We start from the raw sequence: 12,707 nt of genomic DNA, 5'->3' as shown, positions 1-12,707 counted from the left end.
AACCCAAATTAATTGAATCTAACCTAATCAGATTTGGAGACGGAGGGGAATAATTCAGAATTAGGATATTAGCTAATCAGATGTATTTTGTATGTAATCCATAATTGGGTTGGATTATCTATACGATTCAGATTCAGATTCAGATTCAAATATAAAAGTGTATAATGAATCCAAATGCGACTAGTAATCAGATTCTACTTGCTTTACTAAATCTGATTAATCGGATACATTTTTTGTCAGATATATGACCCAAACCAGATCCATTAACATCACTAGATCCAACCCCTGCTCCAAATCCAATTCCCTGCTGAACCCTCAGATTCGGGTCGATCCGATCCGATCCGATCCGCTGGGAGGAGCTACACGTTTGCTCAAACAAACGTCAAAACGCAAGGTCTACTTAAATAAACCCGAAATCCTAACGGCATTAACTACCAGGGGCATGATAGCCATTCAGATAAATGTAAGGGTAAAAAATCGTCGTCGTCTAATTAATGAGGTTTTAACTCCGGTAACCAGGCCGCGGTTGATCGCGCCACTGCCGGTAACCGGTCGTACGGACGGAGCGGCAGCCGGTTGCGAGGCGTCGGTGGGTTAACCATGGTCAAACAAGGGTTAAGCGGGAGCGAAGCGCCGGGTATATAAAAAGGTGAGAGAGGCGGAGTTTCTGGCAAGAGGGGAAAAAATAAAAAATAAGAGAGAGAGAGAGAGAGAGGGGGCCGTGGCCATGGGAGACTCCAGCGGCTCGGTTTCGATCGACGTGGAGAGGATCCCGTTGGGAGGACAAGTACGTCATTTCCTGAATCTTTTCTTTTCCGTGATTTTTCTGGTTTTTATCGGGCAGGAATCGGTGTATTGCGTGGTTTTTTGAGGCTAATCAGTGAAGAATGAGAAATTTTCTGCTTTTGAGTTATTGAAGTTCGGTACTTCGTGTGATTTTTTTGAAGATGAGCACTTTTCAATTTTTATATACTTTTATTTAGAATTTGATCAATGAGAAGCCTCTTTTTTTATAAGTTTCGGCTTTTGCATTTGTTGTTTCGATGGAAATTCGGGATTTTGTGCTCCGGTTCATGAAGTTTTTTTTTTTCGTTTGGATGATTTTTCGGTGCAAGATTCTTAGGTTTTCTTCTACATAGATATGTAGGATTTGGAAGAGAGGAGATAGGTTTTCGGAGGACGTGAATGATAACGTGTCTTTTAATATATATTTCTGTTTTCTCCCTATAATTTGAAGCTACGAACTGCAGAATCTTAATCTCAATGTTAGTCTTTTTATCGTTTCTTATTTTTGTTTTTGATATTTTGATTGGAGATCACAATGCATATGTTGACTTGGAAACAATATTGTTGAGTACCTCGTCTGCGTATTATTTGTATTTTTTTATCAATCATAGTAATGGAATATTGAGATCTGCAGGACGAAATTGTTGTTTTTTTAAGGAAAATTATCTCTTTTGTTTCAAAGAAATTTTGTTTTTTTCTGCGGTTTAGTTGATAATGTTACTGTTATCTTTATTTATGTTAATTACTTTGAGGCGGGGAGCTAATGGGTTACTTGTTTAATGAATTTCTAATTTTTTTTTGTCTGAGATACTAATTTAGATTTTTAATGAAGTTTCAAGTTTCAAATCCCGGATCGATCCTCCCATTGTATACCTTTGTGCTGGGGACAACTATTTTTCTTAAGGTGTTTGGTGGTTCAAATGATGAAATTTAAGACCTTGGTGATTTTTTCTTGCGTAATGATTTTGAAAATTAGGAATCTGTTTTATACTTTTCCAACTCGATTAGGGCATCGGTATTTGATCTTATGTATTTGTTGTTTGAATTTTGAACCCTAAGGCTTCTCTACTTCCGATGATGGTTATCTGAATCCTACGAAAAATTAGGTTTCCTAAGTATCCATATTGATGATTCTTCATTCTGCTCTTTATTTATAGAATTTTTTTCCATAGAACGAAGTATGATACATTGATGTTGTTAAGAACCCCTTCACATCATGTCTTCTGAGAAGAATAGGATTTAAGACATTGAATATTCTGTCTGCAACTATAGACTTCTGCTATGTCACATAGGTGCGGATGCGGGTACAGGTACGGGTGCGGATGCGGTGATGCGGCACTTTAAAAAAACTTGGGTGCGGGGGTGCGGGGAGTATATATATATATATATATATATATAATTTTTAACAGTTTTAAGTTAACACTATGTGTATTTGTGTGCATTTATGTATTTATATATATAATATAGATAAAAATGGACTTGATTAGGGTTAACTGAATCTACTTTTGGATAGAAATGGACCTCAATGTGGTTGACTTCACCTAACACAAAGGAAGCTGTGTCCAAGTGTCGCACCCACCTGGGCGCGGGTGCGGTGCCCTGTTAGAAGAGTCCATGTGACATAGGACTTCTGTATGATGGTTATCTGAATCCTATATAAAATTAGGCTTCCTAAGAATTGATATTGATGATTCTTCATTCTGCTCTGTATTTGTAGTAACAATGTTCCATAGAAGGAATTGTTATAATTTTTTCCCTTGTTGGAAGAATCTTGGGATTCTTCTATGATTTGCTTTTCTTGTGCAATTTTACTGTCACTGGAAATGTTGGTATGAGAACTCTCTCTCTCTCTCTTTACACTTTCAAACTCTCTGGAGACACCCTTGTGGTTAGTAACCTCTTCGCATTATGTCTTCTTAGAAGAATAGGATATAAAACATTGAATATTCTGTTTGTAACTATAGACTTCGATTTTCCACTTTTATGTTTCAAAGTTTAAAAGACATGTTCTTTTTCGGCATCATAATCTTCAGAACATCTGCACCTTTTGTCATTTTCTTTTGTAATTGTCTAACTTTCTTTTCAAATGTTATTTTCTATGATTATTTTATTTTCTGATTTATTTCTTTTTAGCTGAAGAGATGAAAATCCCGTTAAGTTGGTTTGTATATTTATTTTGAAGTCTGGCAGGTTTTTATGGTTGTAAGTGACATCTAGTCCATTTCATGATCTTAAAATTAAGCAATATATCAAGATATGATACTTGATGTATGAGATGCTTCTTTTTCTTTTTTTTTTCTCTTATTCAAAATGGTTTAATTTCTATCATATCTTTTAACTTTTTCTCTGCTGTTCCAAAATCACATGCATTAATGGTGCTGTCAGTTTATGAGATCTCCTTAGCGTTTTCTTTTGAGATATTCTTCTACTGTTCTAGATGGGAGCCTGCATTCTATATTTAGAACTTTTTTTTATATGGAAGTTTTGGTGGCTTGGTACAAGTCGAATGTGATATACTGATATCCCATTTTAGTGTGTTTAAATTGATCTCTTGACCTGTTGTTATATTACTCGTCACTTCTCTTCCATGTGAAGGCTGAGTAGTTGGATGATGATTTTTTCAGGAACATATTTTACGGACGAGCCGCGGCCCTGTTTCTGTATCGGTATTTGGAGATATAGATAAGCCAGCACTTATCACATACCCTGATATTGCTTTGAATCGTAAGTGATTAAAGGTCTAACTGTCTTATACATGATGATGCCACCACTATTTTTAATGTATCTTTTTGGTTATGATGATATGATCATAGGGTTACCCTTTCTTCACATAGTCAAGATAGTCTAGTTTGATATTTTTTATGCAATTGTTTTACTGATTTTACAAATACAAAAGGTATTCCTTGTGTTCTGGTATACTTCTGTTGTGTACAGGAGTTGGACATTTGCATGATAAGGTGCATTAAAATGCCCCGGGAATGTTTTAATCAGTTATGTGAATTATAATTGACTTCTGTTTGTTGCTTACATTTGTATGCTATTGGTGGTTTCAAAACATGTTATTATTCATTAATGAAAAGCGCTTCTTTATGGTTTATTAAACAGATATGTCATGTTTCCAAGGATTATTCTTTTGCCCTGAAGCTACTTCATTGCTGCTTCACAACTTTTGCATCTACCAAATTGATCCTCCTGGACATGAGGTTCGTGATTTGATTTTGATTATGTTGAACTTTCCTTTTTATCTTATTTCTTCCTGAACATGGGAAGAGTATTTCATGAAATATTGTACTTGTAATACATTATTCACCTCTTTCTTTAAGAGTTCCTGCAGTTGGGAGCAGCTGCCATTTCTTCTGAGGTCCCTACTCCTTCTGTTGATGACTTAGCAGATCAGGTTGCTGAAGTTCTGGACTTTTTCGGGTACATAGAAAATTTGTTATCACATTTCAATTTTATTTTGAAAAGAAAACATTTTAGATTGGATGATGGTCTGCCACGGTTTCAAAGTTTTTATTGTTAGATTTTCATTTTTTTAATGCATGCAATTTTGTTACGCTTTTTCTTACAAATTGCTTCTCTTGCATGCAATAGGCTCAGCACGGTTCTATGCATGGGGGTCACAGCTGGTGCCTACATTCTTACCTTATTTGCAGTATGTATACTTCCTAGAGGAAGCTAGTTTAGAACTTTATGATTTATATTAAATTGTATATTATTCTTTATTTATTTTGGAAGTTTTTTGTTTTGGCTTCTAATGTTCCTGCAGATGAAGTACAGGGAGCGTGTTCTTGGTCTAATACTTGTTTCCCCTCTGTGCAAAGCACCCTCTTGGACAGAGTGGTTGTGCAGCAAGGTTCTTTGCTCTGCCTCTTCCCTCTTTTTCTTTTTTAGTTTCTCGTATTGTCAATTGCAACAATAGTTTAATAGATGCAAGAGCCAGGTGGTGGGTGGCCAACTATGTCACATAGGTGCGGGCGCGGCGATGCGGCACTTTAAAAAAACTTGGGTTCGGGGGTGTGGGAGGGTCTCTCTCTCTATATATATATATATGTGTGTGTGTAATTTTTAACAGTTAACAGCAGTAACACTAATTTTTAACATTAAATTTTTTTTAGTCCAGATTTGGACATTTATGACCCTGGGTGCATTGACCCAGGGTCGGCTTGACCGCACTGGGTGCCGCACCCGCACCCTAGTCACGTCACGTCGACGTGGGTGCGGCACCCTGTTGGCCGAATCCCTGTGACATAGGTGGTCAATTTGACCTTGAGTTCAGGTTAGAGATGCAGGGGATTGGGGATAAACTTGGTTAGGCTTTGGCTAGTGTTGGACTTGGACGAGCTTTCCGGAACCACATCAAGTGACATGGGTTATATTTGCTAAATAGCAATTCAACTGATGATGGACTTTGTTTAGGCTGTTGCTAGTAATCCGAGTCAGTAATTGTCTCTGTTGATGCATATTAGGGTTGTCTCAGTCAATAGATACCTAACTTACCAACCTGTAATTTATTAGAGTTTCTTGTTTGATCTGCATCTAAAGTAATAACACTAAGGCAGGTTTTACCAATGAAATTATTCAACTTAATAGCTGGTGTACAAGGACTTGGCATGCTGCTTGGCTGATTACCAATCTCCATTGATATTATGCATCGATTCTATTTAAATTACTGGGAATGTTAATTCACTTATTTTGTATTTTGAATTGTGATGTATTTTAGTAAAATTGTCATCTTCGAGCTTCTTTTGTTTTGTCTCCCTGCCTTTTCAATTGAGATGACTCCCAAGACTGAGCCTCCTGTTGAATTTGGTTCAGAATTCTTGTTTCCATTGAATTGACAGGTTATGTCAAATTTGATGTACTTCTATGGCATGTGTGGTATCCTCAATGAGCTTTTGCTTCAGAGATACTTCAGCAAGGTAATCTCGACTTGCATTTGAAATTATCCTGAATTTCCTGATCTTTATCTCTTGATGTATTGTGGTTATTTCTGAAGTTCCCCTTGCTTTTGCAGGAAGTTCGTGGTGGTGTAAATGTTGCTGAGTCTGACATTGTGCTGGCATGTCGAAGGGTAATTAATTTTTCTTGGTCTTTCTTTGTAAGGTACAATCACAAGAAATCTTAGTAGGAATTCCTGCTGATTATTGTGGTTCCTCTGCAGTTGCTGGATGAGAGACAAAGTGAAAATGTTGCACGATTTCTTGGAGCAATTAGCGGGTATATACATTCTTGTTCTCTATGTTATATGGACACTTCACTCAGCATGCATATCCCATGTCTATCATGGCACAACACGACACTTCACAGACACAATGTAACACTTCATGGACATAGTCAAACCAGTTTTAGACAGTCAACATTGTGTCATTATCTTTATCTATTTTCTTTCATGATCTTTTACTTATTTTGTACTCTTTGAGATTTTTTTTTTTAAATTAAAAAGGTGTCATCAATTACATTACATTTCAATTTCAACTTAGTTTCATTATTTGATGTTCCTAATTATAGTGATTTAGAACTATTGTTTTATATGCATGCACACATATATACATCTATGTGTGTGTATGTCAGTGTCACTTGGCCTAATTTTTGAAAATTATCATATTGTACTAAGTGTATCCATATTGTATCCCGTTCCCGCATCCATATCCATGTAACATAGCTTCCTCAGTTGTCTTCGTGTTTGATTGCCAATGATTCTGTATGATCCTGAATCTAACTTGACTGGCTTGGTTGAGACCTGTCGTGAGCCTTCTATTTGCTTAGGCTGAGCTGTGTCCAGCTTCAGCTGATTGACATTTTTTCATTTATTTTAATTCTTTACTATTTTATTTTGTATTTTTAACATTTACAGATCTGCTGCTTGAGCTACTGAATTGTGAAAGAGCTATAGTTTTGTTTGTTTGCTGGTCTAGATCATCTTTATCAATGTTATTTTTTTTAAGATATTACTTTTAGTCTAGATTTAGGTTAGTTTTGTTTCATAAAGGGTTTGTTCTGATTTGCTTATCTAAACATCAAAATTTTTAATTGGTGTACCATCATAGGTGTTCAATGGTAGAAAGCCATGTTATGCCATTATGATCCTCTGTAATGTGCATTAGATCTATGGTGTACATGTATCTATGCTGTTGTTTTAACTCTATTTGTAACGCGGTTCTTTTCAAAATATCAGAATGACCTTTTTAGTGCTAGTCAAAGTAGAGTTATTAGGACATGCATGAGTTGGTAGGTTGAACCTTTAAGGAAATGTGTATAGGAACAATCTGCGGAATGGAGCCGTAAAATGCTGACAGTTTGGCCTAGCTGGAAAGCTGTAGTGGACATGTCCATATTCTCATGTTTCCAACTTGGGTGGGTCCCTTTGTTGAATAGGCCAAGAGTGATATCACCTTCTCTTTGTGAATAGAGTTTAACTTTTTCTAGGACAATCTTTTCTGCCAGGGGGCCCTCCAATGTATGTTAGTTTGTTCAATCTTGATTTATGGAACATGCTTTTTCAAAGTTGTGTGGAAAGGAAGTTTTTGTGGTCCATGGAATTTTTGTATGTGATCTAATTGGGATAAATCAATATTTGACCATGTGCTGCTTGTGGGGATATGAAAATCGGCTTTTATGATCATTGCATGTGCTCGTCCTTTTCATCTCAATTTCTTTCCCCTCCTGGAAAATTCCAACTGTAAGTTTTTGGGGCTTGGCCTTCGATTAAGACAGCATGTCTCTACTATCTAGCTTTCACATTTCACCCCTTGCATGTGGTTATGCCATGAAAACTTGTCGTATGAACTAGAGTCTTGGACCTGCTTTGGATCCATTTTTCCTGGGTTATAAGAGTCTGGACCTGCCAGGTAAGGCTTCTGAGTCTAGTTGACACCCCAACATGCAGGTGATAAGGCTAGAAAACTTGGATTTTGGTTTCTAGACAGCTCATTCTACACCTGTCTCATGTCAATTGAAGATGGTGCTCTTCAGATTTGAGTGCAAAGGTGCTGTGACCTGGACTTGCTTGTGCTAGGTTAGGATGGTCTTTCTGGTAGTATTTGTCAATTGCTAAATTAAGTTTCGAGAGTGGGCTCGGCTTGGTGGGTTGAAAGTATGGTTTTTATTCCAAGGCCATTCTACATCTGGGTTCGGTTCCCAACTTTTAGGCCCAATAGGTTGGTGGGCAGGCCTTGACCTGGTCCACTGTCAGAGAGAATTTTTTTAGTTATTTACCGGAATAAGAATATATATATATATATATATATATATATATATACACTGCATATATTATATATAATACAATTTTTTTATGTTGACAAATTATGGTGCATTTGTGACCATTGATTTTTGCATCGGTCGAAAATCATGCACATGTCGGAATCCAGTGATTCAAACACCAATCCCTATTAAATGGACTATATAGATCACATCTATAGGTTTGAATTTGCAGAAGAAAAGCACCAAAAAAAGAGAAAAAAGAGATTTGCTAAGTTTGTACATACAAACTTATTATTGCAACTATATTCCATGTAAAACACACACACACACACACACACACACACACACACACACACATATATATATATATATATATATATATATATATATATATATATATATATATATATATATATATATATATATATACAGAGAGAGAGAGAGAGAGAGAGATTGCTTGTGGAGCAAATTCATGAGAATTTTGGGTCTATGTTTTGTTTTCATTCATGCAGGAGGCATGACATAACAGAAGGATTGAAGAAACTTAAATGTCGGACACTGATATTTGTGGGTGAGAATTCTCCATTCCATTCCGAGGCCCTCTACATGACCTCCAAAATGGACAGGAAATACACGGCACTTGTTGAGGTATGGGATCTCTTTCCTCTTAAGATAAATTTCTGCATGTCCACGCACATGGTTGCATCCATGGAAAATGACTCAAATAAAGTGTTAATGCTTGTATCTTGAGTAATGAATGTGGGTGTTGGGATTTCTTCACTTCACGTGCATTGTCAGTGAGCCCTTTTACGTTCATATTTAATGTGAAGGATATTCAAAGGGCGGTAGATGAGCTCTTTAGTCATTCGAATATGGTTTTGACCTTGAAACTTCTTTGGATTCGGGTGTCTTGTAAGAAGCCAATTTTAATTGGAAGTAGAGTTTTAGCATGCCCATGCTAGCTTACGTTGGTCATGGGAGGACCAGGTGATGTTTTTGCTGCTACCTGGTTTCTTCACAGATGGAGTAGAACCAGGACAACATGCAGAACATGTTTACGCATTTCCGGGGCTCGTCCATCCCTTGATCATACCTCAATTCAAGTTTAACCCATGAAAGTTCCCGCTTAGCAAATGCATTTTACACTTTGATTTGTCCTCATTCATTTCGAATTTAGAGTTTCTCTGTAACATTTGGTTGTTTTTTCTCTGGTTTTTTCTGTAAGTGTTCTTGGTGTACCCAATTTCGCTTTTACTTTGGCTGAGGGAAAACATAAATGATGTTTGATTTGGTGGGGGGCAGGTGCAAGCCTGTGGGTCAATGGTGACAGAGGAGCAACCGCATGCCATGCTGATTCCCTTGGAGTATTTCTTGATGGGCTATGGTGTGTACCGTCAATGTCACTTCTCTAGCAGTCCAAGGAGCCCTTTGAGCCCGTCGTGCATCTCACCGGAGCTGCTATCACCGGAAAGCCTGGGGCTGAAGCTGAAGCCAATAAAGACCCGCGTCTCCGTCTAGTAGTGTACATTGGTGCTTATCATCAGCTGGATTCTTATATTAAGGCAGAAGGATTCTTTGGTGTAGATAGGGAGAGGGCAAGTTTATACTCCAATTCATTTGTAGTCATAAGCCGAGCTGTCTGTATCATTTATGACTTCTGATTATAATAAGGGAAAGAGAGGGGTGTTTGGGGAGATCAATCCGAGTTTCTTCTTGGTAGCTGAGGGTCACCATTTTTGGGGCAGTTTAGTCCAGTTGGGTCTGAATCTGAGCCAGGCTTTCATACTTGGCTGTATGGGTGTCTGATCCTAGCTGAAGTTGTTACCAATTGTGCCATGTTAAGTGGGACCCACTTTTTTTCCTAGGATACAGGTAAAGTATCTACCCTGAGTGACAGAAGCAAGCAATAAAATGGCCTATACATGGCTTTTTCGTCTGTAGTCTATAGCCAGGCTGTTCTTCTAATTGGGTTTTCCTCCAATCAATCGTTTGAATCTGTAAAAGTTTTCTTGTAACCAATGATGCAGTTTTTCCCCGCCCATTTAAAGGAGGCAAACTACAAAAAACAGGGGCGCAAATTGGCATTATTTACCTAATGATTTTCCTTAATTAAGTCCGTGACCTGAAGTTTAACCTTCCATAGTTTATAAAAAAGATGATGTTAGATTAAATTGTCCAAAGTCAGATCCTCGCATAGCACAACACCTAGGGGTGCATAGCATAACACCTAGGGGTGTAGCGGGTCGTATTTGGTTCGGTACTTATCAGACACGATTCTCAATCGGGTTTAAAAGACCAACCCAATCTAATTCGGGTTTGGGTACAGCTAGAAACTGTGAACCCATATAGGTTAACGAGTTTGGGTATAATTGGGTTGGGTCTTTAGTAAACCCATTTTGATTGGGGTCGGGTTTGGGCCTGGGTATGGTTATAAAAAGTAGAGCCATATAGTTTAACCAGTTTGGGTCTTAACTGGTTCGAGTTTCAGCTCAGATCTTGATATGATCGGTATTCTTGATCTAACTACCCGTCAATATAAAATATATAAATTAATGGAATCAATTGTTTATTAATAAGATTATATGTTAACAAAATAGAAGTTTAATAACTATTCTAAATAACGTCAAAATCTGAATGTAAAAAGAATATATTCATGCTAACCAAATATTTTAAGTTAAAAAAAACAATGATATGTCATATTGAAAAAAGTATCAAATTGAATGGGTTTTCAAGTATTGTTCTGGAATTCAATTCAATCTGCCAATTTCCACGACAAGAAGGGCAATAGAAAGTATATGAAAAAATGAGTTAAAGTTTAGATTACTAAAATGTAATGCATATTAATTCTAAGTTTATCAATATCTTTAAATGTTTAATTGAAGATAAAATATGTACTGATTAAAAACTTTCAAATAGATCGAGTATGAAGCGGGCTCGGATACGAGTCGGTTTAAGTGTATAATCAGTTCGGGTACAAAGCGGGTTCAAGTAGGTTTTAAAATATGGAGAACCATTTGGGTCTTGGTACATAATCAGGTCAGGTCTATTTGGATTGGGGTTTCTTTTACAATACCAAAGAGCCGACCCGTTTTCACGATGAGTCTATATTTTGGACTCGACCCAAACCCAGAGGTCCACCAATATCGTTTCGAGTTGGGTATAATCGGTTTGAGATATCCTGTCGCCTAGTTACACCCTAATAACACCTTATATAATTAGATTGGTGAGGGTGCACAAGCCCAAGATAGTTTTATTTATGCTCGGTGTGGCCTCATCTGAGAGAATAAACAAACCAAGTCTGAGCTCAACTATTTAAAAACGAGTTAAACTTGATTGAGCAAGTGAGCTTGATTAAACCCCAATCAAGCTTGCTATATATTACAATAGATGGCTTTTGTTGTATAAAAGCCAAAACAGTAGGTTGTACCTTAACGGTATGTTTGATGGTGTGTTCCATGGGATGCTGCGGCCGCGCAGGATGCAGGGCTCATCAAATATTGGATGAGGTGGACCCGAGGAACGCATCCGTTGTGTCCATTTCCACCATTATTTTCGTTCGACCCCATCCCCTATTACTAAAAGAACAGGGATAGGACGAACAATGTAATAAAAAAAATGAACGGGAATCGAGGGGTACCCCTGACGCCCTCTCATTTTGCCCCCTCCTGTCTCTGCTCCTACCCCTCCCATCCCCATCCCCATCCCCATCCCCATCTCTCTCTCTCTCTCTCTCTCTCTCTCTCTCTCTCTCTCTCTCTCTCTCTCTCTCTCCAACCATCCAATGAAAATCGATGACCGGAGATGAAAGGTCTCTTTGTCTCTCTCTCTCTCTCTTTTCTTTCATTTCCTTCATTGTTCCTCTCTCTCTCTCTTCTTTCTTTTCTTTTTTCTCCTTCTCCCTTTTCTTCTTTCTTCAGCTTCTCTCTCTCTCTTCTTCTTCTCTTTTTGATTAGGGCTTTTATTAGAGTTTTGAATAAAGTTTTTTTTTCTTTGATTAGGTTTTGAATCAAATTTCTTTAATTAAGGCTTTTTATAGTCTATTTCATTAAGGGTTTTCTTGTATTTGATTAAGGTTGTTTTTCTTTGAATTTCTTTAATTAGGGTTTGAATTAGGATTTTTTATGTTTAATTTTGTGGTTTATTTTTCTTGTAGTTTAAGTTTTTTTTGTTTTTTTTCTTATAGTTTAAGGATTTTTGTTTATTTATGGTTTGTTTTTCTTGTAGTTTAGGTTTTTTGGTTTATTTTTCTAGTAGATTAGTTTTTTTTTTGGTTACTTTATTTATGCATTATTTTCTTGTATTTTAAGGTTTTATGATATATTTATGTTTTTTGTAGTTGATTTGATTAGGGGTTTTATTTAAATTTTTTTATTAGGGTTTTAAATCATTTTTTTTAAATTAGGGCTTTTATAGTTAATTTGATTAGGGTTTTCTTTGATTTGATTAGAGTTTTTTTCTTTGAGATTTTATGATTAGGGCTTTGAATCATTTTTGTTTAATTAAGTATTTTTATAGTTAATTTGAGTAGAGATTTTCTTATATTTGATTAGTTAATTTAATTATTTTTCTTATAGTTTAAGGTTTTTTGGATTATTTATAATTTATTTTATTGCATTTTAAGGTTTTATGATTTAATAGGGTTTGATAATTTGATTTTAGGGTTTGATATTTTTATGATAAACTTTCATAATTAGATGTGATATGACATTGATTAAATA

At 36.5% G+C, this 12,707-nt stretch overlaps 1 protein-coding gene across 1 annotated transcript; it reads left to right on the top strand.

Annotated features, from left to right (window-relative positions):
* Positions 1–673: 673 nt before the first annotated feature.
* Positions 674–9,929, top strand: LOC149830067 (protein NDL1-like). Its single transcript, XM_090016294.1, has 11 exons — positions 674–787; positions 3,411–3,510; positions 3,892–3,989; positions 4,121–4,209; positions 4,381–4,441; positions 4,556–4,642; positions 5,631–5,708; positions 5,804–5,860; positions 5,951–6,006; positions 8,502–8,637; positions 9,292–9,929. Exons 1-11 carry the CDS (start codon positions 728–730, stop codon positions 9,505–9,507), a joined length of 1,038 nt encoding a protein of 345 aa, XP_089872420.1. The 5' UTR covers positions 674–727; the 3' UTR covers positions 9,508–9,929.
* The last annotated feature ends 2,778 nt before the right edge of the window (positions 9,930–12,707 follow it).

Source organism: Nuphar pumila, chromosome 8 (assembly GCF_984573655.1).
Source record: "Nuphar pumila chromosome 8, dmNupPumi1.hap1.1, whole genome shotgun sequence".
Lineage (NCBI taxonomy): Eukaryota > Viridiplantae > Streptophyta > Magnoliopsida > Nymphaeales > Nymphaeaceae > Nuphar > Nuphar pumila.
The sequence above is the reverse complement of the archived record's forward strand: the minus strand, read 5'-3'. Positions and strand labels throughout refer to the sequence as shown.